General features: G+C 37.8%; 2 protein-coding genes across 2 annotated transcripts; both read left to right on the forward strand.

Moving 5' to 3' along the window:
- The first annotated feature begins 334 nt into the window (after positions 1–334).
- Positions 335–1,963, forward strand: LOC123311021 (ubiquitin-conjugating enzyme E2 N-like). Its single transcript, XM_044894768.1, has 2 exons — positions 335–492; positions 556–1,963. Exon 2 carries the CDS (start codon positions 559–561, stop codon positions 1,012–1,014), a length of 456 nt encoding a protein of 151 aa, XP_044750703.1. The 5' UTR covers positions 335–492; positions 556–558; the 3' UTR covers positions 1,015–1,963.
- A 383-nt stretch (positions 1,964–2,346) lies between these two features.
- Positions 2,347–9,024, forward strand: LOC123311020 (enhancer of mRNA-decapping protein 4). Its single transcript, XM_044894767.1, has 16 exons — positions 2,347–2,496; positions 2,580–2,722; positions 2,796–2,998; positions 3,083–3,269; positions 3,341–3,498; positions 3,550–3,731; positions 3,791–3,903; positions 3,959–4,397; positions 4,453–4,708; positions 5,303–5,928; positions 6,071–6,259; positions 6,325–6,490; positions 6,704–6,875; positions 7,004–7,157; positions 8,071–8,294; positions 8,678–9,024. Exons 2-16 carry the CDS (start codon positions 2,649–2,651, stop codon positions 8,877–8,879), a joined length of 3,345 nt encoding a protein of 1,114 aa, XP_044750702.1. The 5' UTR covers positions 2,347–2,496; positions 2,580–2,648; the 3' UTR covers positions 8,880–9,024.
- Positions 9,025–27,969: the final 18,945 nt, after the last annotated feature.

Genomic DNA, 27,969 nt, shown 5'->3' on the forward strand with positions numbered 1-27,969 from the left:
GTATGCGTGAAAACAAAGTCCTGAATATCCGTAACGAATAAATGATAAAATTCGAAACGCCCCCTTTTTTGTAGGTCACAATTCAAATTTCACAATATTTACCTTAGTCTGAGCCATTTTCCAGGCAGAAAAAACTGATTTCTGACTATCGTTTTCACGAGGCTTCATTCTTCAATCCCTTTCCTCCATGTTCTAAGAAAATAATATGAAAAATTGAAACGTTTATAAAGTTCAACAAGCATTCTTTAAAATTTTCCATTAATTTTTTAAATCAACCGCCAAAGGAAAACACCAGTGTTGGTCTTTTCACACAGAGCAAAATCAGTAAAATCAACGATTTTCGCCTGGCAACCTTGCCTACTTCCAGCTGTCAGTTTCATGTGTTGACTTTCGAAGATTTCTTAGAAAAGAAAGTAACCTCGGTAAAGTCCATCAAAAATTTTTCACACCTGTTGATCTTCCTTTCGGAGTATTATTTAACAAATTCATCAAGTATGTCTATTTTTCCATATTTCCTCAAAGACCATAAAATTTCTCATGAAAAATAATCTGTAGGTTATGGCAACAGGTTCGACAAGAAGGATTTTGGTAGAAACTAAAAATTTATCCAAGGACCCACCTCCAGGAATTAGTGCTAATCCTGATGAAAGCAACTGCAGGTATTTCCACGTTGTTATGGCTGGTCCAAGTGGATCGCCTTACGAAGGTGGTTTGTTCAAATTAGAGTTGTTCCTACCAGAGAACTATCCCCTTTCTCCGCCTAATGTACGTTTTCTGACAAAAATCTACCACCCAAATATTGATAAATTAGGAAGAATTTGTCTAGATATTCTCAAAGACCAGTGGTCTCCAGCACTACAAATCAGGACAGTATTATTATCTATTCAAGCTCTTCTAAGTAGTCCAAATCCGGATGATCCTTTAGCAAACGATGTAGCCAATATGTGGAAAACTAGAGAACAAGATGCTATACTCAAAGCCAAAGAATGGACTAGGTTATATGCAATGGAATGAGGTCCTGCAATATTCCACAGTCTTATCTGAAATTCCTGTGAACAACTGCATTTCCCGAAAAAGACATCGATTTATAAAACTTCATCATTTCAGAGTTTCTCAATAATTGGAGAATTCCTGACGAAATAAAGGTAGAGTTGTTTAAGATTGCCTTTATTTTATTTATGAATTGTTTAATGCATGTTATTAAATATGATATTTTTATCATGTGTCATTCCTTGTGTTTCCTTTAGGAAGATATTCTCTTAAGCATAAGTTTGTTTGATTAAATTCCATTAAGGTAACAAGGAAATATGTGATAGTAAGTGATAATTTTAAGAATTGATTTGTGGAGAGAATTTATGAAAGCTTAGGACCTTTTCAATTAAAACTTTCCCAATCATAGAGTATTTTAATCAGGAAAAACACTGTCTCATGTATTTTTCGAAAAAAAAAATTGAAGCAGCACTTGCATGTAACTGGAATCAAAGAATTGCACTTATGAATAATGACGAATTGATTGAAACATGCTGTATTTTTCAACAAGAATCTCATTCTCATATAGCTATTGTTTTCTTCAAACATTTGAATTTCAGTGTTAAATCATTTTGTTACAGTGAATCATTTTTCATTAAATATGTATTTCTGAAAAATAATACATAATTATTATAATCAGGTACTTATGGTGAAATTTGATTTGTTGATGAGAGGATCTATTGAAAATTACAATTTTTCAGTAAATGTAAAATTGCACTCTGTAATTTTGTTGCTTTTTCTATATACGAAAGCTACCAGGTAGTTTACCTCAATTACACGGCTGTTCAAGTGTTCTTTTTGTAGAATCTTGATGGTATAGATAATTTTTGTAAATAAACATGTTCTTGAAATGACAATAATTTAAAAATTGTTCGAGAACTTTAAGTTGGTGCATATATGTTTATCCAAAATAAAAAGTACTTTTGTTACTCTATGTCATTTTTTTATAAAAAAATATTTAATCCACTTCCATTATTGATTTCGCCTTGAGGGTAAGAAGTCTACCCTCCATACTCTAAGCCTTTGAGGATTAGAAAAGCCGGAGTTTAAGTTATTGAGGCATCTCACTAAGATGTAATGGTATAAGAATGAAGTAATGTAATTTAAGGGCTGAATTTGAGGTGCACTCTGAACTGAACAACTGCTTTATGGCTTTATGTTGTTTGGCTTATAAACAATGCTTAGGAGGCTGGAGCTTATGGCAGACAAAAACAGGAAGTTACTCTTCAACCTATCTAATTTTTCAATCTGGGAAATGAATAAAATGAAAGAAAGGATGTGATTCCGCCTTTGGCATGTATCAATTTTAAAATCATAAAAACTCTATGAAAAATGATAACGACAGATGTCAATTTATTTTGACGTAAGAAATCACTTGATCATCGTCCAGAAATAACCAAATGCCGGTGTTAATTTTGTTTGTCTCTGGTGAATGTTGTATGAATTTATCAATTAAATATTGTCTAGGTAAAAAAATAACATGGTCCATTTATTCATTTACATAGTTTTATTTCTATGCAAAAAATCCCTGAGATTCATGTAATTTACAGGTGATAGTATAAGTCTGGCCTAAATTTGATGGTACCCTAATTCATCACAGCTGATTTGAAATAAAATTTATGAATAATTTGGACGTAAAAAATAAAATGAATCCTCCTCCATTAGCATTGAAATCTGATGAGCCCCAAATTATGTGAGTGTTGGGTTGATCATTTTTCGTCAATGAAATTTTGAATTTTTTAATGGTGGGTCCTTATAATTTGTAGAAAATATGGTGGTGAAAGCGATTATACAGTACCTGTTGACTCAAAAGAGCTCGTTATTCACTGTAAAGCAGGGGGTCACAGCCAGGGGAGCTCTAAAGTAAAATTAATTAATAAAATTGACTACAATTGGGAAGTACGTTTTTATCATGGGCAGTTGGTTGCTGTCCATATAGAAGGAAAGGTTTTAGCTTTTGCTATGAAAGGTAAAAGTCATGATTTGTTGATGGCTGATATGATTTATCAAGAATATTTACAAAAAACTCAAGTATTTTCATATGTACTTTAAGGCAAAGATGGAGGCATGGTCAGAGTAGTTAACCAAGAGACTAACCAAAGAGCCTTGATCAAAAACTTGAAGACAGACGTTAGAGATGTATCTTTTGCATTTTTGAAGGACGAAATTATTTTAGGATGTGTTGACGATATAGCGAATATTTTTATTTACGAAATAGAAGATACTCCACATTTTATTAAGTATCCTTTTGATTTTCACAATTCCTTCAATAATCGGAGTTGAAATGTTATTTTCCTTAAAGTTTTTATAGATTCAAATTGTTACTTCATATTTATCATACAGATGCTTTAAATAACCCACCTGCCAACTATAGAATGGTATGGTGTCCCTACTTACCGAGCGCTGATGATGATCCTGAAGCTGGTGATGAAACAGCCAAAATGTTTGTTTTTTTGAATGGTTCTAAAGGTGAGTGAATTCATTTGATCATCAAATATTTCAATGATGTTTTTGATTCAGCTGAGGTATGGGACGTCTGCTCTATTCTATCTAAGAACCCAGATGGTCCTGTAAAACCAGATGAAAATCACGAAGGATATGTTGAAATTGTTCATTCCATGCATGTTGTGGATGTTTCATTTTCATCTGATGGTACAGCTATAGCAACAGCCTGTCTCGACGGATATGTTAAATTTTATCAGGTGATGTTTACTTAGTACTTGGTTTCTCAACGAGTATGTTCAATATCGTTCGTTTGTAGGTTTACATGGGTGACAACGAGAAACAAAAGTTGTTGCATGAATGGGTTCCACACGAAAGCAAACCTCTTTCCTGCTTGATTTTTATTGATAATGTGCTCGAATATAGCTCCGAGTGAGTAAAATTTTCCCAATTACAATCAAACAACCTCTAAAATTTTTCATCGCAGCTCAAGGTTCTGGAAGTTTGCGATAACAGGTGCTAATCACAATTCTGAACTGAAACTGTGGTCTTGCGAATCTTGGACTTGCCTGCAAACGATCCACTTCAAACTAGATCCGACTTCACTAATACCTCATCTATTTTTCAAAATTGGAATCGATCACTCCGGTCAGTATGTTGTGATGTCTGACATCAACAATAGGATACTGTACGTGATGCAAATACAAAGAAGCGATGCCGAGAAACTTGTAGCAGTCAAAAGTATTTCTCAGTTTTTGTTACCTGCCACTTTCTTAAGTTTTCACATAACGAAGGCCGAGGCCCGCAGTACGCCTTTCATATCCAACAGCGACGAGGACTTGTACGATACTGAGGAATTCGACGAGGATGCCGAGTTCAACGGAGTAAATATCAATATGCTGGTTATCCAACCAAAGAAATTCCAGGTAGGAGTTTTTTTCAGTCTCGTTTATAAAATTTCCATGATCATTGTGTTTCTAGGAGTGCAATATTGTTTTTACGCCAGAGTCTTACGAAGCAAATTTCCTAGACAACATACACTGTGATAATAATACGAATTCCAACAAGGTCGAGGTGGAAAATGTCCCGAAATTGGATGATCTGCAATCATCGGTAACTCTTCTCATTCAGCAACAAACGAGCAAGTCTCAACACAATCTCATGACACCCGAAGATTTCACACCTGGAGGATTGTCCAGAGCCAGCAGTGTCAGAAATTCCATAGAACCAACACAAGGTGGGTATATTTTTTCGTTCAATGAGTATTCCTATTAATTTATACTGAAAAAAGAGGCGTCTTGGAATGTTGCAGATATTATTAGAAAGTCAAAGAATTGAGCTTTCGATCGGTAGCGTAATTATATTTCTAGAGTCGCTTCTCAATCTGCAATGAATACAGGAAATTGCCTGAAATATGGAAAAGTTGAAGAAATTTCTTCATAATTGTTGAATGGAACTTTCTCCGGTTAAAAGCAGAGTTTTTTTCGTAGCAGATTTACATTTTTAATCGCGATGAACAGAATTGTTTTAAAGAAGTTTACGAAAATGAGCAATATTCAAAATTTTATAAGTCATCAGGGGAAACCATAGAATTTACGGGATTCGCCTAACTTCATGTTGTACGCCTATGACAACCGAGGAGAGGCGTGAAGATAGCTCGAGACATGAGCGTAACATTCGACTGGGCATTCGTGATTGAAAATGAAGTTTCGTTTTCGCATCTTTCAAGGTTTTTTCGATTTTAACGCATTTTATCGGTTTTTTTGTTGATATTTGACGTTTTGCTCTGGAATATACACCAATTTTCTCTTAATTTTCGGTCGATTTGCAGAGAAATCTCCGGTGCTTTCGGTCGAAAACGAGGACGATTTCGAGCGACCGCAAAAGGGGAATTTCGCCAGTGGCGGCTCTAGCCCGAGCAGGGAAGTTCAGGAAATTCTATCTCTGAACAATTCCGCATACAGCAACCCGGAATACTACGAGAACTTGTCTAAAATGCAAGAATCCGAAGCCCCGACCAAAATTTACAATCAGAAAGAAACCGTCTTTCCCGAGGTGATAAACGCGAAGGAAATGATCTGGCCCAAGATACCCGTGGTCAAAGATAACGGAATGGAAGTCGACACTTCCGTAGATTTCAATCTCATCAAAGACGAACCCAAGAGGGACGACATAACGAATTCCCAACTTCAAGCGCTGAATTTCCGACTCGCCGGCTTAGAGACCGCCCTCAGGGAACAGACCAAGCTGATCGAGAGTCTGAAGAAGGAGATGTTGTCGAACAAGCTGATGCAGAACAGCGTCAACGTGGAGATCCGGGACGAGGTTGCCAAGGAATTGGAGGTGGCGATGTCGAAGCATCAACTGCAGATGGCTAAATTCTTGGAGAGTTTCTTCAGCATGAACAAGTTCCAGGACCGAGAAATGTACGACACTTTGTTGGCCAGCATCTCAGAGGTGCGTTTCATGTTCATAGATGAATTTTGTCATCTGATTGTCGAAATAACTTGCTCATCTTGCCTTTTAATCGCATGAGAAATCGGATCTGAGGCAAATCCTACCTAGTTGTCCTAAGGGTTGTTTTTGTGTGTCATTTTAGGTTATCATTGAGGTTTTCGTTGAGAAAACTCCTGTGGTATTTTCGCACGAGATGAAACACACCATCGTGCCCACGGTGATGAAGATGATGGAGAATCTGAAACATCAGTTGGACAACCAGTTCAGTCAGAAGGCCAATCAAACGGATTTGTTCCTGAAAGACAGCATCACGGGAATTGTGGAGAACCACGTGAGTGTTCGGGCAATTGTCGTTTCGATCTCGTCTCTTGAAGGCCGTTTTTTTTTCGTTTTCAGACCTTGACCGACACCATCAGTCGAAATGTAGCTAGTACCGTTGGTCCCCTGTTAGAAAAATGTTACAGAGATATGATAACGAATAATTTAATACCATCCTGCGAAAAGGTTTGTGGTAATATGTTCCAGCAGATAAATGACACATTTGTCAAAGGAACGAGAGAGTGTAAGTGAAGCAAAAGGCGCTCCTAACGAATCGTCAAAATCGTTGGTTGCCGTTGGTTACCGAATTGCTGGCATTTCGTTTCTAAGGAACAATGACAACCAACGATTTTGACAATTCGTTAGGGTGCTCTTTTAATAGGTTAGAATATATAAGTGTCAAACTTCATTTTGGTCTTCATATTTTTCGGGTATTGAATGATTTTTCTATTCGAAGATGCAACTTGGGTGGAGACTTATTTGGAGCGTCAACGAAAATCTCAAGAAAGAGGGAAGGATCTTGTGACGCACATTAACGCAGCATCGGATAATTTGAAATTGTCTTCCGAGCAATTGCTTAGTACTTTAAACACGGAAATACAGAAAAATATGATTTCCGGCTTCAAAAGGTGAGAGGTTAAGGGATTTTTTCTTTGTTTTTACTACAATTTCTTTTTTTTTTATTCTTGTTTTTTTTTTAATTATTTCTGATGTGTATTCGAATATTGAACGGGCCGCTTTACGTTTGCTGTTGCAGCATGCAGGACATACTGATGGACAGTATAAAAGAAAAAATAAGCGAAGAGGTAAAGAAGGGTTTCAAATCTCAAGCGTCTGTGATAGAAGATAGTGTTATGAATGCGGTTCGATCCAGATCCGTGACACCTGCCCCTCATATGGTAGATTCTCACGTACGTTACTATCACAATAGAAAGTATAGATATTTGAGTTATTTTCCAAAAGCTTAACAGTAGTATATATGAGTATTTTTGATTCGGAATTATTTTCAGTAGTGATTATTGAGTTTATTTTTATACACACCATGAATTATGTAGAATGTATGTAATTTTTTGCAATTTGAATTTCTGCTGGGTAGAAAATTTTGCATGTTTCAGTATAATAAATATTTGCTTTATTCGAAATGCTTTTTTTTGCAGCTTGCTTTCCTTCTGTCTATTGCACTTTAAAAGCTTTCCTTGATCTGCTTTTCTAAATTTTTCTTCTTCAGTTGAACAAGGCTAAAGCGGCGCCTGGTTTATATACAGGGTGTTTCAGCAAAGTGTCCACTAGAAGTATGTAGTGAACTGAAGTCGGTTCTCTAGATACTTCTAATGAACACCTTGCATGAAACACCCTGTATATAATGAACTTTCAGAAAAATTCAATTTTTTCTTTCGAAAATTGCACTCATAACTTTTTTAATACAATTGCTTACAGGTTGCATCATTGAAAAAAAATTAACAGAATAACGATTATTCACCTATTCAAATTGTAGGCACACCAAAGCAACAGATGACAGAGCTTTAAAAGCCTAAAGAGGTCGAAATTTTGCAGAAAAATATTTTTCACTCAAGTTCTCAGTAAAAGTTTCTGATTTAAAACAATAACTATTATTTTTTCTTTGATCGAAAAAAAAAATTTGCTTCATCTTGCAACTAACCTAACCTGATACGAATTCTAATTCGACTTGTTTTCGTTGAACTATTGTTGATATTGAGATTATTTTCGATCTGGCCTAGAGGTAGAACAAGGTATAGGGTGAAATTTTCTCTTCATTTCATAAAATGCCCCCTCTTATGTATGTATAATGTTTTTCCGATACAGGTGAAGTTCAGCAAGATCCGACAACATTTATCTAGTGGAGAAATAGAGGAAGCTCTAAAGCTGGCGCTGTCCGCGGAGAATTTGCAATATGTTGTTTACGTTTGTGAGAAAGTTGATGTGAATTCTGTGTTCGGAGGAAGTATTTGTTTGCCGCAGAGCTGTTTGCTTGCCCTAATACAGCAACTCAGCATGGACTTGACTTGCAACACCGAAGTTAAACTAAGGTACTTATTTACATCACCAGTATATATGATTGCGTAGAGTGTTGCGGAGAAATAGAAGAGGAGGTTATGTTTTTGACAGAACTGCCCAGTTTGACAGTAATGAATTGTCAAAATCATTAGTTGTCGTTGGTTACCAAAGGAACGCTTTTCCTGTTCTACGGTAACCAACGTCAACGAACGATTTTATCAATTCGTAAGAGCAAACGACGCACCAGTCATCTGTTACGTTTTTCTGCTACCGGCGCCTTAGAATATTTTCTGCTTTCTGTCAAACAGAGGCTTCCCTTTGGAAACACCCAGTATTTTTTCACTATTTCCATTCCGTTCATTAAAATCTACGTGAGATTTTCATCCCAGAATTTCATGTTTCGAATATTTTTCAGCTATATTCACGCAGCTATACTAGGACTGAATAGGAATGACCCTAATACGAAACATTTTGTGAAGAAAGTTTTGAAAGATTTAGCCTTACAACTGAACAGTTTCATAAATTCAAATCCACCGTACAAGTTCAAGAGCACAGCTAGTATACTATTAATGGCAATAGAAAATGTAGGTTCTAATATGTTCAATATGAGTATTTAATTTTATTATGACAAAATTTTAGATATTAAAATTTTATTGCTTTGATTAATATTCTGTGAAGACTGTAATTGAATGTAGTATTATCAATTTTGTAATGTCAGTTTATAAAGTGTAGATATTTACAATAAAAGATTTTTAATTATAATTATGTCTTTTTTTCTTGGTTCCCAGTCATTGTGGTAGGATTTAGGTCTTTACTCGAATTTTTATGAAGCAAGGGGGTTGAAGAAGTTTTTAGATTTCTTGGGCGAACACAGCTACCAAGTAATTGATCATAATCTGATAATTAGCTGCATGGTTTCGAGCTTTTTAGCCGTTTTCAGTGCACCATTTATATAGTTATCTTTAACCGCGGATAGGCTCGCCACCTATCCGCGCCGACAAGAACTGAATCGAAATTACAGGTGCCTAGACGGACTCAATGATCAAACCAACTTTATTAACCTTATAGCGGTAGATGGCGTTGGCAGTTTTTACCGGATTCAGGGGAACATTATTGGCCAGTGAGAAATTTAGGGTATTCCATTTTTCGAATCGATATCAATGTGTTAAGCATCCCAAAAGCTTTGGGAAAATTGAAAAGTCGAATTTTCTGCGGTTCAGAGAAACACAAACGAATTTTTTCATCACCAAAGGGTTTTAGGGTTATTCTTGAAGTTGGATCTGAAGTTTTACTAAAGGGAATCAGATTTTCAATCAAGTTTCAGGATCCTCATCAAACGATTAATCTTTGTATATAAATAACCCAGTTTTTTCTTTAACTTTACGTTAGTATCTCATGCCAAGATTGACTCTTTGCTTATGCTTGCCATCTGTTTGTGATACCTACTTAATTAGGTGTTAAAGCGAGATATTTCGTACAAAGAAATGAATGATTAATTGACCTCTCAGCTTCCTTCACCAGTTTTGATTATCCTGATTCGATATTTGGTAATGAAATCGTTCAATGCTGATATACAGAGTGTGTTATAGCTAAATAGCAGCAGTCATAGACGTACTGATTAGTTTGTCTATGAGTTATGACACTAGTGACGGAAAGTATCTATGGGGTGGTTCAGAGAAAGATAAATTTTTGTGTGAAATCATCCTTTGAGATGATCAAGAAATTATGAATCTTTGTTCGAAATTTTTCTCGTATCTCCGATGATTACCGGGGTTTATACAGGAAGAAGATGCACAGATTCCGATACCTCCTAGATATTTCTCATTACGGAGATTAATTAACGACTTTTTTGCATCAGCAGTCTCGTCTCGGACACGAATCGAAAAGATAATTGTAATGATATAATTAAAAATTCATCTCGAGGAGAGAAGATGGTAGGAGAATAGCGGATGAGATGCCGAGAGTAAAAAAGAGTAGTTTTCTGATATCGCCCGGGTGATGCGACATAATTTTTAATTATGCTAGCCGTGGGGCGTCCCATCCTGCCGGGAGGGTTAAAAGAAGACCGCCTTCATAAGGTAGATCCATCGACACCTTCTTCGGCTATTTATAACTGCATCGCCGGGGATTATTGACGCATATTAATGAACGATGAGACAGTCGTTGGTAGAATCGGAGGGAATATAGCCGTTTCAGGACCGATGATTGATCGATTCCTACGTTTCAGCTAATGATAAACGTTTTTTTTTGTTCACTTCAAAAAACGGATGACCTGTTACCTGATGGAACATAGAAATTTCTACACTTGAGGGCCAAAAGAAAAAAATTTAAATGGAAAATAACAATTAGGGTACATAAAAGGGGGATGTTCAGAGTACACATGAAGGGTAAGAAAAAAATATTTAAAAAATCGATCGGCAGAAAGAAAATTATGAACGAAATTCGTTTTATGAAAGATAAATTTGGAAATCCTCGATGATACATGATCACAGAACCAGGCGATATATTCCGGGAGGTTACCTTCCATAGAATTAGTGACTCTATGTCTATGTTGCCTTCAAAAGTCAAATTTTCTTGATTTGCAACCTGACCACCAGAAATACTTGAAATTTTGTTCTATTAGATTGATTTTTGGTTATCAATAAGTCAGTGAAGTTCTGTGATCATGTGTCATACATAGAAAGTGATGGTGTAAGTTTTCGATATATCCTTTCCTCAATGAAGCTATACGAATTGAATGTTTTCTTACCGATTACCCTCGTTACCACATTTTGGTAGGCTCAGTTCTTCTCCAACATCTCCAAGAAGGAGATGTATACGAACCAATCATCCCCAAATAACCATAGACAATCGTGCCCAAGTTGCGTGTTATTTCGGGATCACGTGAAGGAAGTGGTCCAGTCCTTTGTCGGAATTTTCAGACCGCAACCGGAGCTTAATTTGGGCCTAAACGTAGGAAAAAATCTAGAAATTGAATTCGGCGTGTAATTTCCGCGTTCTGCGGAGGGTTCATTAAAAACGAACCGTTTTGCTCGCACAATGGGAAGCCAAAGCGTGGGGTTTTATTAATTCCCAATTTCGGGATATTGGATCACTGTGTTTATGCAGGGTTTTTAATAAACGCCCCTGTGGGTATTCGGTCGGTTGTTTTTTTTTTGATGTAGCAAGGATGTACATACCTACTTGCTTTTCCATTCGATTTTCGGTTCACTTAGAAATGATCAATCTCCATTCAACAAGTACTAACGTCCAGGCAGTCTTTGATAATCCACTTACAGCTTATTATCTGTCATTCACTATCACTAGTTCTTTCTCCAGTTCCCCAGGACCTCAAGAGTAATGAGTAGGTAGGTGTCATAGACATAGAGACATGGACTGTGCCTTCCCTTTATATCTATGCATGAAATACGGTCAAAAAAAGTGACAGAGAGAAAAACACGTCGGGAATGCAGTTGTCTTTTTCTAGAATTTTGATTGGTCTACACTCACCTCTATGTGAACAAAAAAGAGAAAGGTATATCCCGACGAGCTTTTCTCTCTTTCTAATAAATAGCCAATTTCATGCTGGCATTGCTCAGTCCATGTCTCTATGTCTATGGTAGGTGTAGACAGCATATTCCAGGGAAATACATCTGTTGAAGTTGTCTATGATCGCCTAAGAGGCCACAAATTCTTGTTTTCTTTTCTCAGAAGCGGGGGAACAATATTCGTAGTTTTTGTCTAGTCTGTGATTGATCTCTATGGACAGTTATTGATAATTAGACCATCTATAGTGTATAATTCTTCGGTTATGCTGGATTTTCGTAAGTAATATCACGGTATCTTAAAGAATAGCCAATTGATTCATTCATTTATTGGGCTATTTCCATTTCTTTATTCTAATAATGAACCAAATGACGGAAATGTTCCAAAAAAATCCTACTAAATATTTTCAATCAACAATTATGCCAGCCAAGTAATGTGACATTGCAATTTGCCTCTGTGGCTTAAAATATCTGTTTACCACAGACATCGCCTACAGAACTTCAAAGATACATACGCATCTATGTTCCAAGCTTCGAACAATGGTCATGGAAGACTGTCAAGAATATTTTTATCAGGTCATAATTTATGATTATCTCATTGTTGAAGTTTCGTGGTAGATGTGGTATGGTTCTAATTGAATCCTTGCTAGTAGGTAAGAGACCTCAACATAATTTTAACGAGTAAAACTTTTCCAAACATTATTTCCGAAACAGTATTTAGCAACAAACTTCCCAGGCATCTTCAATTAGTCCAATACGTCAGTCCCAACCATCTCGCGTGAATCTTGTTTGATTCTAATATTCAATTAGGACTTCCTACCCTCTAATTTTACCGACCGTTGGCCTAAGGCCCTTTTGGGGCAACAGCTCGATTAGAGTCTATATTAATGAGACCGAATGACGTTCCAAATCGCACCATCGACTTCATCATTCGATGATTTTGACGTAATATAATTTTGGCTATATCAAGATTGCTATTCATTCACATAGTTTTTATGTTCTGAAACGTTCGTGAAACGTTTCATTATTTTATCGAAGTATCGAAGTGAATTTTGCTATTTTGTGTTTATTAGGAACGAGAAGAAAGAATGTGTAAGCAGAAATATAGAAAAAATGATAACTAACAACTTCCGGTCACCTTGCCTTGTAGCTTCAAGTCTCCTGGTCTTATGAGTAAGTACCTATGTCTTGTTATCTACTCGATCTGTTTTATTCAAGTCCGTACAGTAACTTGACACTCTCCATAGGCGTAGTTGTAGTTTTAACTCTGAAGTTACACAGGTTTCAATCACCTGATTACTAATTCTATAGGAATTTTCGGCTATACCATTGAGTTAATACTCAATAGTTGTACCGTAAATACTCCCAATATTCTGATGTTTGACGGGAATGAATCGATTATGAAATTCTAAATGAATATTTTCGAAAATTTTATTGTAACGTCGAGAACCGAGAAGAATTCATATATAATTTATAATCTTGATAGGTATTCAGTATGTTCATCGTAAGGAGGTCAGTGGATTATTCATAGAACAAAATTGAAAAGTAAACCATCAATATACGATTATTTTTCACGGGCTTTCGAAGCATGATATCGTTTTTTAAACTTCTTGAAATGGATATTTCGGTAACAGAGGATAAATTTAGACATTTCACGAATTGCTTATGGATTTTCAACAATCCCATCAAGTAATTCATTAGCTGCTATTCATGAAATGTTAAAATTATTCATCAGAACATCGAATTTCAAAGTTCTTCTCTGGTTTCCGGAGGTGACAGCCCAATCAAGCTGTTAGAAATTGCTGTTCGCTCTAACTTAAAGGTTTTGGTGGGTTTATCTAGGTATACCTCCTCTTTTTAACATAGTTTCGACAGAAAGAAGAAAAATTAGGTTGTGAATTGAAAATCTTGAGTTTTGATTAATCCGATTTATTCAACTTGCACCCTGTAGATTTTTGGTACATACAGCACTATTTAATATTACTAATGGCAAAATTGAGAATAGTGAAGATTTTTTCGATAAAAATCTCCGAAGTAGAAATATACAAAAAAACTATTTTGTTTCAATTGTAGATAATAGAATGTCTCTATCGAGAACCTCAGACTTCTTATTCCTTCCAATGAGTCTATTTACAGTTCAAAACCCCTTTTTCTTAATCGTTGTATGCCACTGTTAAACCGAGGTTGAGAAAATATCAAGAAACCTTATATCCTCTCGCACTATCTTGACGGTAGCATCAAGAAAACCCACACGTTTGGTACTTGCACACCTGACTTATTAACGAGCACACTCACGCTTCTGTTTTGCATCCATTGTTTTCTCGTTCAATTCTACATACATAAGTTCTTATTAACATTTAACATTAGGTAGGTAGGTACACTTTAAATTAAGCTAGTATCTATCGCTGGCCAGAATTTGAAAATTGATAATTTCAACACACTTGACCAAAATGAAACACGAAAAATATGAGACCGACTAGTCACATGATTGATCAAAAGGGATGTCATAACTTTCACGATATTGGCAGTCTGGCAACGATGTTTTTCAAGGTATCTCTGACGTCATGATTTTGCTTGAATAAATGGACCATAGCTACTTTGACGTTTCGGCATGATTCATAATGAGAAAATGAAATGACTTTTGTTACTTCAGGAATGAGAAAAATTATCGGCCGATAAATCAGGAGTTCTAGGGACATATTTCCGAATTCTTTCGCGGAGATCCGAGCAAAAAACGTCTCCAAGCATCCGCGGGGGGCGTGACCTGTCAAGTGACTCGCCAAGAAGAACTTTTTCGTCGATTAATAATGGGACCCCTGTCGCTAATTACATTAGCTATTAGGGCCCCCTGTAATTATCCATCTTACCGCTAGGTGGCGGCCAGACGCGCAATTAAGAAAGATTAATTATTAATGGCGAAATACTCCCTCGTCCCCTACCCCGCCGATCTCTCCTTAAGCCTGCTGACGATCTTTTACAGCTCATTTGCATTTTAGAATTGCGGAATCCATCTTGGCCGGGTTTTGTTTTAATGTCAAGACGTACACAGACGATTATTCAGGATTTAAGGCAACCCTTCCTCGCTCCGTCGTCAAGACGGATCTTTCGGCTCCGCTGATGATGTTCCACCCCGCAGAAGCTGGAATTGATGCTTCACAAGTTCACCCGAACGGAAAACGTCGCCGTAGACAATCGCCATCTCTGATGTTATTAAACTCCATCGAAGATCACCCCTATACCTTTAACTTTCTCGGTGGTTGAATTCGGGAAAGAAAGGACGCGCCCTCTAGTTTGAATTCAGTTTTTGCTAGACAATCAGGAGATTCTTTTTATATGTTTAAAACGATTCGTTTCTAATGTGACATATCCATCCCGCCGATAGATTCATCGTTTATAGATTTACCCATCCCTGATAGGATCACCGATTTACATACCTTCCATCTGTGGCTTGTGCATCATGACGTGTGTGTCTATGAATCTGAAAGTTTGAACGTATTTTCAAAGAGTAAAAAGAACTGTAACTCTTTGGTATTTTTTTCGTCAAAGATTTTTGTGGTTCATCATTACATATATACTTCATTCAAATTTATTTTAGCAGTCGGTTGGCCATGAAATAATTTTCTCAAGTTTTTGTAACTAGAACGGACTAAGGTTGGCACTCATGAAATGTCGTTAATGTCATAACGCCGTTGCCACAACTAATATCAATTTTTATTACGAAAATGCCGAAAGTGATGGAAAAAAGAGACAGGGTTTCAGGAAGTGGTATTTAGAATTCAGGTCGGCTCATTCAAATAGTTATACCCTGATATTCTAAAATCCAAAATACGTCAGACTGTAGCGAACATATTCAACGTAAGAGAATTTATTTAATATTTCATCTGAATCTAAACGACATATATTTCAGCTGGATATTTCCACAATCAGAAAGATTGTGAATGAAAAGGATGACAAAGAGTTTCCTTCTATTGGGAGACCCAAAAAAGTGGTGGCATTTGAGAATTTTATGTTTACTACAGGATTTTCGATAAATGTCATCGAAGAATAAGTTCCCTAATATGGATTTTTTATTTTTCATTTGACTTGTCCTATACAATGTAAATCTCTTAAGGTTCTAATAAATACCTTTAAATATTATTATTACATCAGTGAATTAAGATGAATAGCCACAAATACGCTCAAGTTACCCTGTTACTTGTTTATTCATGTGAAATTTTTTTTCAGAGGTGAAGTTCATCTTAACTTGAAACTTCCTTCAATTCCTTTTACTTATATTGATGCAAGATGATTTTTGTTGAAGAATTTAACATTCTTGTAATTATCTGTTAATTCCTTCGGGAGATAACCATTCCCAACCACTGCATCATACGCATTTCATCTTCGAGTTAATATTTTCGAAATCTACAAATGATGTAAGCCAAAGAAGATAACGAACATCAACTCTCCTCAAGCTAGTGCATATGATGATATTATACTGATCTCTTGTATTTTCCATCCAAAAAACTGGATTTGGTATGCCTTCAATCAGTTTGTATGAACTTCAATTATGTTCGTCACATATTTTCCGAAGAGATTCGACAATGTGATGAAATATGTAATAACAGAAACTTTTACGTAGAACGGGCAACATAGCGTTGATTTAAAACCCAAAAATGTTTTGACAAGCTTCATAACCTCACATTTTCGTACTATACAGAGTGAAATGTGTCAAATTTCCATGGCCAACCGACTGCTAAAATAAAAGTGAATGAAATATAGCAAGTCGTATTCAACCAATGTTTCCGTGATCATCAAATATTAGTCGGTGGTTTCATGTTTCAATATCAGTTGTTGAGGTTACAAATATATTGGAGCTAATCAGGAGCCGGTGATGAATCATAGAGCTACGTGTTCTTTCAGACGGAAGGTATGCGAATCTGTGGCCCTATCAGGGATTTGTAAATCGATAAACGATATATATCATATAGTATGTGTTGTACCATTGTTATGGTAACTTTCCAATTGTGCAATCTCATGAAGTTATTTTAAATGTTCTAATGAAGGGTAGCTCTAGGGTTCTGTTGGCGTAACTGTTTATAGTTCTAATACATCCTAGAAATGTCAGCCGGTAGTTCCATTGACCGATTTAAAGGGTCAATATCAAAGTTAATCTTTGAAAATTTGAACGTATAGATCGTTTCTCGTTTCTTTAAAGATGGCTAAGCATTTCCTGGCATCATGTCGAGATAATACGGCACTGCATGTCACATTAATGATCAATAAATATCGCGAGCATAATTGATTATGCGCCTGCTATAAATACAGGCAATTTTCGAACATTAAACTTTTCGCTAGGTACACACGTACGCCTCCTCGAAAATTCAAATTGATTTTATACATTCCCCACCAATAATTTACAACCAATAAAAATTATTCTCAATCAATATTCGAACAACTTCGCGACGTATTTGCAGCTTCGAGACATAAATCCGACACTAATTCAAACCGCACGTCATCGTGGCAGTATTTACGGGTATATTTCAGAGGTTGTAAAACATTAGTAGCCATTAAGGCAGGTCCGCACCGGCTATATATGAAATACGAGCGAGCGCGTCCAGTTCGCGTTTCGAATTTAAGCGCGGTGTCAGAGGTCAGTGGGGGTCGGATTTTTCGACAGGTTCCTTTTTCGATTTTTCGACCGGCGGACGGACCGTGAAAAGAGATGTCGACACCGTCACGCCGATGGTGGTGGGAGGTAGGGATGGGCAAACGTGAAAACAATATCGATATATATTGTATCGATATTTCTCGACAGTATCGATATATATCGTGAAAAAATATCGATATTTCGATATATCGATATATTGGAATATTCGGGATGAAACACAGATTTGGAAGTGTTATCAATAATTTTTATTATTTAAAATACAAAACTGATATCAATTACTATTTTAAGTGCAAATTGCACGTGCACTCCTTTTCTTTTCGTTTAGAACTCCTGTCACAAAGCGTAACAATGATCTACCCGTACCGTAGATATATTGAACTCTATGGGAACCCATAGAGTTCAATGCGTAGATACGAAGGATTGAACTTAAGTTAACACAATACATCACTCATTGTCGTGGTCGTTATACTACACACTAAACATATCAGATCAACGATGTGCGACACATGGAAAAATATCGAAATTTGATACTTCGAAATAAATATCGATAGTCGATAGTATCGGAATTCGAAATATCGACGATATTTATCGATTATTTTTTAAAAAAATATCGATATTTCGATATATCGATATTTTTCGCCCATCCCTAGTGGGAGGACATAAATTGAGTGGCGAAAGTGGGAGGCGTTCCATTCGCTGATCGGAAAACGTGTCGTCGCGACTATAGAGGGCTGAAGCAGAGTAGAATCTGGAGATTTTCATGAAACGAGACGTTACAAGTTCGTTAGGAGGAATGTGCCAAATTTCAATGTCTACGTCTCTATTATTCTATGATCCACCTTGCCGAATTCGTCGTCTATTCATTCACCCACCCCTGACAGGACCACAGACTATCATACCTTCCATGACATGCATGGGTACGATAATGTGTATCTGTGTTTCTGATTTAATTCGAACATTTTGTGAACGAGATGAGAATAGTCGTCTATAGCACCATCGAATACTAACTTTGTTCGGACACCTCGTATCTTTGATGCACCGTATCGTAAATTCGAGAGATCGCAGTCGCGATCGCGGCTAACCATAGAGTAAAAACTAAAAAATCGAACGTCAAAAATCGGAGGCTTGTTAGCGTGCAGCAACCTTCAATTTACCACCCACACTTGGCTGTGAAATATGCGTCTCTCTGGGGGGGGCGGAACGACCAATGTCACCTGTGACCCCTCCTAGGACCCACGCGTTCGCTGTATTAATTATTGTTTCTCGACATGAGGCACATTGTCCGTATACTGTACGGACGGGAAGCGATGATGGAACAGTCCACCAAACTCCAAATCGAGACGAATTTTTGCGACATTTTTTTTATAGATTCGAGGGGGGGAAATTGAAAATGCCGGGAAAACAGCCTTTCTAGTCGATTTCTCAGTTCCAACACGTTCAATTCAACTAAAAAACACGAAATTTTTGTATGAATTAGACTCTAAACATTCTAAATACTCTGTATAAGGACACTACCTCCTGCTGTTTCCAAGATGTGAATTAAGGTCATTTTATTCCTTTATTACCATTACTTTCGATCTGATCTCCATCCAAACAATGACAACATAATCCCAATCGAGAATTTTCCCATGAATATGCCCAATTTTTTTTGTGCAGAAAAGGTGAAAGTTTAACCATGGACATATACGATAGTAGTATGGTAGAATATTCTGAAAATGGAAACAGTTCTTAGATAGGACGAAAACTTTCGGAAATATGGCCTTCAGAAAAAATTTTCTACAGGGTCATTCTTTGACTCGTACGAATATTTTAACAGTAGATGAAAAACAAAATTACCTTCAGAATAACTAGCTAAATCTGTGACACTACACATCTATGGATCTTTTAAAAAGAGTTGTATTTAGCCAAAGTACCAAATTTTTAGATAGATATAGATTTAAGTTCTGAACATCAAAATACCTACTTGAAAACAGTGCATTTTACGAGGAAATATGAAGAATACTCTTATTTTACAAAACGTTTATATATTCATTAGATAGCGTCCAAATTACTTTCAAAAGTTGTGTTCTTTGAATTTTTGGTATTTTTATGGTACGTAATGGTAATAATGAGAAAACTGGAAGATGTGGGAGATTTCTTGCTTTCGAGAAAGATTCATCAAATGAACGAAAAACGATATTCCGAAATTCATTTCATTCGAAAACCGTTCGTGAGATAGAACTAAAAATATCATTTTTATGATTTTTCAATAGCCTGTATCTTTTGAACCGAGCTCATTTGGAAAAAATGGTAAAGGAAAAAAGTGTTTCTTTCGACCTCAAGAATATACTGTTGAAAAATTTGTACGAGTCAAATATACCCTGTATATGGAAAGGATGACAGACGAGTGATTTAAAAGTTCCATTTTTTCATCCGATGAACGCAGAATTCTTTGAGCGGTCTCATCGCTTCTGTTGTGCGTTTTTGACGAGCACCCTGTAGGCACAAAAGCGAAACCGATTCCCGTATGGCTCGTACACGAGCGTTCACACATAACCATCAAGGGTCTGGCGCACATTCAGCTCGCGTGCAAGGTGCCATACTGAAGATGGCTCGAAAATGAAAGACTGTGCAAACCGCACATTGGAAGTACTTAGCGTGAATTTCATGGGGTCCTTACAAACGTTTCATTTTCGCTATTGTTATTCGCCCATCGTGACGTGTATCAAACAATTCGCCGAATAGGGAGAAATGTTATTATTTTTTTTCCGAGAAAAACAGTTCCTCGTGCAATACCAAGGTGAATGCTCGAAATGCGAACGCCACAGATATTCGGTTTCGTACGTCCCGGGGATGATCGTGACAACATTGTGAAAAATCGAAAATAAGGGTGTACAAAAATACCCATATTCATAATGCCAATGATCAGATGAAACACTTAAGTCGCTTTAGTGGGACCACACAGGGAACTGGACCTTGGGGGGCCCATTTACACAGATTTTTTTCTGAAGGTAGAAATTCGACTACAAATTTAACTGTGTAGAGTCATTCCGGGTAACTGTGCGCAGTGCGTATATCTCGACTATGCAATGTATGAAAGATGGGTTCATTTGGGTGAAGCAAGGGCGCAGAATCGCCATATTAGTTTTTCATAGGAGTGCGCCGTGCCACGTTTCTTTAACTTTTTATTCGCAATCAATCAAATTCACTAGTTTTCTTGTTAATTTTTAGCATCTCTGCACATTCTGCCAGGTCCAAGTTCCGAGTCCCTCAGTGTTAAACAATATTTTATTCGATCATAGGCATATTAATCTAAATATATAATAAAAAATTTTAGGTTCTCTTAGCTGCTCAAATCTATAAGAACGTCAATTCAAATTTTGGCTTACTGGGGAAAGTGTGCGCGGGTAAGTGTGCGCATAGATTCATTATATGGGCATTAGTTCAGTGAGGAATAAATTATGACATTGTTGATTTTCTTGGTTGAGACTCGATCAATATTGTCCTATTTGTTCAGAAAAATATGAAGAGCCACCAATATGGGAATGTATCAAGTGTTGTGTTCACCAGGAATTGTGGCACGAACAATAATGCAGTGCTTGTAAAAAGGCGCTTCTGTATTGACAATAAACAGCATTTCTCTAATATTGTAACAATTTGATGACATTATTTTGTAATTTGTTTTGATTGTGTGGTTCACTTAGCACTGCGTTCACTTACCCCGTGAGGGTGCGCACACTTACCCGCAATACGGGGCAGGTGAACGCACTCCGACTTTCTCTATTAAATTCTTTTTTGCGGAAAGAAAACGTTTTTGTTTGTTTGCTTTTTGATGTTTTCTTATAGATTAGAAAATTCTCTATCTTATGAATATGTTTTAATTTTCTTAGCTTCAATATTTGAAACAGGGTATGGCTTGAAAGGCAAAAGTGCGCACAGTTGCCCCGGAGGACTCTATAAATCAGGTGAGCTTAGATCTTGCAGTCCAAACGTGGCAAATAAACTTACTGATTCGTTTCGGAGACCAAGAGGCAATAGGTGTTTGGATTAGGTTCGAGAGGGCCTGATTCAGTAGGGGATATATTGAAGTTTCGTTGGCAGGTTCGTGTTGTGTTGAAAGTTGACGTTGTTTCAAAGGACACCCCGTATATTCCAGGCCTCTTTACACCGATATGTATGTCGTGCTCGTGAGAACAGATGAAGTTAATGATCGCCAAAACGAAACTTTGGGTCGCATCCGCACAGAGTCAACGCTCCCCTTCTGGTAATTGCCGTCGCTTTATGGCAACACACGCCGAAGGGGGCCTCTTCGGCTAGCAGGAGAATATACACACCGGGTCTGGATAAATTACTCGAGACGGTCTCCGGTACCGTGTGACTGTCGGTTTTGGGGGACACGGTAGCCGATCGTCGTGTGCCCCCCGCGGTCTTGACAAATGTCATCGTCGATGAGCTCGAGGAGGGAGGCGATCCTGAGGGACGATTTCGATGGGGCGTTTAAGGAAATCTGCGCTTGAAGACAGGATATCCAACTTTTTGGAAATTTTTCGATAGACACCGTTAGAGAAGTTTTTCTCTCAATAAAAATAACCGTATATGGAAATGTGATACATATTCTGAAAGAGCAACTCTTCTAGTCAAAAATCTGCAAATTTTATCGAGCTCGATGAAGCCGTTCGGTCTTGACGAATTCTCAAGTGAAATTTGCAATTTATGAAAAATGCCATTTCCGAGATGAAAACCTAAACGAAGGAAGAAAGGCTTTCGAAATTGCTTGCAATAGATTCAGCCTGTTCGAAAACCTATATTTTCATACCAAACTTTCGAATATCTGACACCGTTTAGGAGAAAATAATTTTTTTTGTTTTTCCACTTTTCATTTTCGAGTTGACTTCGAAGAGCTCTCTGGAGTGCAATTCTCTATTGAATCATCAACTGTTTGGTTTTCTAGAATCTTCAAAACGAATTCTATGCACTCCATATCCTTGGACAGCAATAGAACATCTTGATTTTTAGACTGAGTAGCAAATAGGTCATTTTGGGGGGTCTAACCCCTTGCTCATTTTTGACTCAAAAAATCCAGATTTTCGAAATCGAGTTTTTGTGCTAGGGTGGAAGTCTAGGCAACGCTGATTATATAACCGGAAATCCCAATGGGATCAGACGAATATAACAGGAGATATCGCAGATTGAAAATTGCAATTTTTGGAAAATGCCATTTCCAAAATGAAATTCTAAACCAATGGGTATAGGCTTTCGAAATTGCTTGCAGTAGATTCAGCGTGTTCGAAAACCTATATTTTCATATCAAACTTTCCACTGTTTAGGAGAAAATATATTTTTTTTTCCACTTTTCATTTTCGAGTTGACTTCGAAGAGCTCTCTGGAGTGCAATTCTCTATTGAATCATCAACTGTTTGGTTTTCTAGAATCTTCAAAACGAATTCTATGCATTCCATATCCTTGGACAGCAATGGAACATCTTGATTTTTAGACTGAGTAGCAAATAGGTCATTTTGGGGGGTCTAACCCCTTGCTCATTTTTGACCAAAAAAATCGAGATTTTCGAAATCGAGTTTTTGCGCTGGGGTGGAAGTCTAGGCAACGCTGATTATATAACCGGAAATCCCAACTGGATCAGACGGATATAACAGGAGATATCGCAGATTGAAAATTGCAATTTTTGAAAAATGCCATTTCCGAGATGAAAATCTAAACCAGTGAAGATAGTCTTTCGAAATTGCTTGCAATAAATTCAGCGTGTTCGAAAACCCATCTTTTCATACCAAACTTTCCAATATCTGACACTGTTCAGGAGAAAATAATTTTTTTTGTTTTTCCACTTTTCATTTTCGAGTTGACTTCGAAGAGCTCTCTGGAGTGCAATTCTCTATTGAATCATCAACTGTTTGGTTTTTTAGAATCTTCAAAATAAATTCTATGCACTCCATATCCTAGGATAGTAATAGAACATACTGATTTTTAGACAGAGTACCAAATAGGTCATTTTAGGGGGGTCTAACCCCTTGCTCATTTTTGACCAAAAAAATCGAGATTTTCGAAATCGAGTTTTTGCGCTGGGGTGGAAGTCTAGGCAACGCTGATTATATAACCGGAAATCCCAACTGGATCAGACGGATATAACAGGAGATATCGCAGATTGAAAATTGCAATTTTTGAAAAATGCCATTTCCAAGATGAAAATCTAAACGAAAGGAGATAGGCTTTCGAAATTGCTTGCAATAGATTTAGCGTGTTCGAAAACCTATATTTTCATACCAAACTTTTCAATATCTGACACTGTTTAGGAGAAAATAGTTTTTTTTGTTTTTCCACTTTTCATTTTCGAGTTGACTTCGAAGAGCTCTCTGGAGTGCAATTCTCTATTGAATCATCAACTGTTCGGTTTTCTAGAATCTTCAAAACAAATTTTATGCACTTCATATCCTAGAACATCAATAGAACATCCTGATTTTAAGACAGAGTAGCAAATAGGTCATTTTAGGGGGGTCTAACCCCTTGCTCATTTTTGACCAAAAAAATCGAGATTTTCGAAATCGAGTTTTTCTGCTAGGGTAGAAGCCTAGGCAACGCTGATTATATAACCGGGAATCCCAATTGGATCAGACGAATATAACAGGAGATATCGCAGATTGAAAATTGCAATTTTTGAAAAATGCCATTTCCGAGATGAAAATCTAAACCAGTGAAGATAGTCTTTCGAAATTGCTTGCAATAAATTCAGCGGGTTCGAAAACCCATATTTTCATACCAAACTTTCCAATATCTGACACTGTTCAGGAGAAAATAATTTTTTTTGTTTTTCCACTTTTCATTTTCGAGTTGACTTCGAAGAGCTCTCTGGAGTGCAATTCTCTATTGAATCATCAACTGTTTGGTTTTTTAGAATCTTCAAAATAAATTCTATGCACTCCATATCCTAGGATAGTAATAGAACATCCTGATTTTTAGACAGAGTAGCAAATAGGTCATTTAAGGGGGGTCTAACCCCTTGCTCATTTTTGACCCAAAAAATCGAGATTTTCGAAATCGAGTTTTTGTGCTAGGGTGGAAGCCTAGCCAATACAGGATTATAGAACCGGAGATCTCAATCGGTTCGGTGGGATATAATCTCGGATATAACAGATAGTATCTGTTTATTCTACCCGTGCTTTCGTTGAGCGGTTTTAAGATACACGTAAGAATTTACCCAGATGTACCCGCGCTTTCACTAGGGCCTTTTCGTTATCCCAACGCTTTCTTGAGTTTTTGTTGAGTAAAGACTGTGAAAAGTTCAGCGATAGTCATAATTTTTTTCATGCTCGATTCCACAGATTCATTATCGGAAATAACGAACGGGATATTCGAATTCGAACTGGTCTTACACGTGAACTCTCGTGGCCTGGAGACAAGAACTCTCCGACGGAAGCGCAATCACGTTAGGAGACGAAATTAATGTCCTTCGCTCCAAAACCGCACTCGAGGACGTTGTTAGTCATATGTCCTCCCCGCGTTTTACACCTCTCGAAAACGTACCCTTGCGGGGCACCGCACCACCGCTCCCGACATAAAAAACAGATACTCGAGTGGCGTATCGCAGTAATGAATAAAATCAATCCCCCGAAGGGGCGCACATGTCACCGCTGGCTTAGCAGAAGCTGATGAAGTATCATTCTTGCGGTCGGATCCGTTCATTCCGCCCCTCGATAATTTCTCTCCCCCACGTTCTTTACTTTTAAATACACTGTTAAAAATTGCGATTGTTTCCGCGTCGGAGAGTGCGGAAGACGTGGATTGTTTGGCTTAGGAGAGGGGGATGATTAGGCGGAATCGATGCGGGAAATGTGAAATTTACTTATTATTTGAATATTAGAAGCATGGGGGAAGAAGAATTCTTCGTTTCAATAGTAAATTTGTGCAGAAAACTGAATAACTTTACCTTCAGATTCGGGTTATACCGAGTTATTTTGTTATACGTTTTGCGAACCAAAAGATACGGAGTGTTTTCAAATGTTAACCTCTTTTAACGATTAGATAGATCTTTATTATGACTTTAGCCTTGCGGCTTTCACACTCCTCTCCAGAGAATAATTCACTTATCCCAGATATTGAAAGGATTAAACTCTGTTGGAGCCCTTTCCATGTTTTCGGGCTCGTGTACTTGCGTACTGTTCTCGCCGTTCCCAGCAGTACCGCCTTCTGCATGACTCTATAGATATCTTCGTCCAACCAAAGTTTACTCAAGTTCTCTGGTAGTTTCTTCGGTATCAGGCCTGTAGATGAAATGAGAATAGGGATGGTCTTGATATCTTTCAGCTTCCACTGTCTCCTGGTTTTTTCCTCGAGATATCTGTATTTTTCGGTGTGTCCATCTAGAAGATTGTTATTATTTGGAATCGCCACGTCGATGAAGAGTGCTGTGTTCTCATCCTTATTGAGCAATATGAGGTCTGGTCTATTGTGAGTTATTTTCCGGTCTGTGAGAACCTTGCCATCTCAGTAGAGCTTGTGATGTTCATTTTCCAATACAGCATCCGGATGGTAATTGTAATAAGGAACCTTTTTCGAACTTAGAAGTTGGTGTTTTAGTGCCAATTCTTGGTGAAGAATCTTGGCAACAGCATCGTGTCTATTTTTGTACTCCGTGCCAGCGAATAAGTGATGTGCTGGATAGTTTCATGTGTCGCGCAGCCATAACGACAGCTATCGTCCGCCACTGAGGCATCCTTGGCGATATATTTCATGTAGTTCCATGTTGGAATCACCTGATCCTGGATGGCGAGCATGAAGCCCTCTGTCTTAGTCAACCAGTAGTTCGACGCAGATATGTCTACGTAATCATGGTTAACCTCGTTCTGGTGCCTTCCATGCAAAGGTTTGCCAATCAGTTTCTGCATTTTACTTTCCGCAGAGTGTTCGACGGTTTCCAAGTGGTCCTGTTGTAGCTTTAACGGTGTAGAACTAGCAGCAACACAAACTACTCGATGGAGTTCTGACGAAGCAGCCTTGCTTAGGAAATATTTTCGAAGTCCTTCAATTTCCTGGGACATACGGTTGGACAAATCAGCAATTCCTCTACCCCCAAGATGTAGTGGCAGCTCTGTCCGTTTTTGGGCTGATGTTTATTGTGTTTAGTCAGCATCGTCCTTATTTTCTCTGTGAGGCTGCTAAATCGGTGATGGTGCAAGAGATGATACCGAATGAGGAGCTCAGCGCCGAGTAAGCGTAGGTATTAGTCGCTTTCATCAGATTCTTGCTATAAAGGCCAGTTCTCATTATCCTTCTCAATCTTCGGGCGAACTCCTCCGTTGGTTCTTTCTTCATTTGGCTCTGATTGATTTTTCTTGCCTGTTTTATGCCTAGATACTTGTATGTGTCTCCTTCCTTTAACCTTTAATGCTTTAATTTCTGCACCTTCCTTGAGATTGAACGTACCATTTTCAATTGTTCCTTTCGTTATGTTCAGCAGTCGACATTTTTCTAGTCCAAACATTTAAATTTTGAACACGTCTCGCTGGAGTCAAAAATGACGTGTTCTGCGACCTACAAAACCGCAGTTTCGTTTACACTGGCCCACTCTGTATAGAGTACGGAACCCTTGAAAGGGAGCTTTAGCTCGGCAACCAAGAATGCCCAGTTACTTCCATAATGTTTATGTACTTCGTTATCAGGCTTCCTCCAATTTTGTTGCTTCTTTGTCGCCGATCATTAACACTCGACGACTTTCAGCAACAAATCTCATAACCTTGATTACATGCAGAGTAGCAGGCAGCTCCGCCGAGCCCGGGGGGGAGGGGTGGTGGAGACGCGAGGCAAAAGCCGTTGCGTTCTTAAAAGGAAGAAACTTTCTAATTACAACAACTTTTCTGATTAATCACAGTAATTAATTAGTCCCGCAGAGTGCAGTTTTGAGAAAGGGCCGAGAGGGCGTACCGCCGCTGACGACGACGGTGCCTATTCGACGTCACTCGACGACGGCGTCGCTTTAGTTTTATTATTGATGTTTCTTCTTGCGCACCGAAACTCGGGCTCTTGTGTTCCGACGACCGGGGACGAATTTCGGCTTTTTCGATTCGACCGTGACAAAATTCGTGCTGGAATTATGAATTCGGAAATTTCGCCGGCGATAGATGAGTTTTTGTCGTCCGCGCTCAGATTGCAGCTGGTTAACGATGAGAAATCTTTTAGCTTCCATCCCCTTTACTTTTTTTCCTTCCTCTTCTCATTAATCCTCACGGCTTTCGACCCAATCGAGGTACGGTGGACCTAATTTTCACACTGCAACAGCTGCAGGAGAAGGCCCGTGAACAACAATCAAGGATCTATACAGCCTACATCGATTTAAGTAAGGCCTTCGACTCGGTGAATCGGAGAGCGCTGTGGAAAATCATGGGACGCCTTGGAGTACCCGAAAAATTCTCAGCAGTGTGTGAAGGCCTTCATACCAACAACACCGCTAGGATACAGCATTAAGGCTCTACAACCGACCATTTCTTAACCAACTCTGGAATAAAACAAGGCTGCGTGTTAGCGCTTTTACTGTTCAATATTTTCGCC

The sequence above is a fragment of the Coccinella septempunctata genome, chromosome 4 (assembly GCF_907165205.1).
Source record: "Coccinella septempunctata chromosome 4, icCocSept1.1, whole genome shotgun sequence".
Taxonomy (NCBI): Eukaryota; Metazoa; Arthropoda; class Insecta; order Coleoptera; family Coccinellidae; genus Coccinella; species Coccinella septempunctata.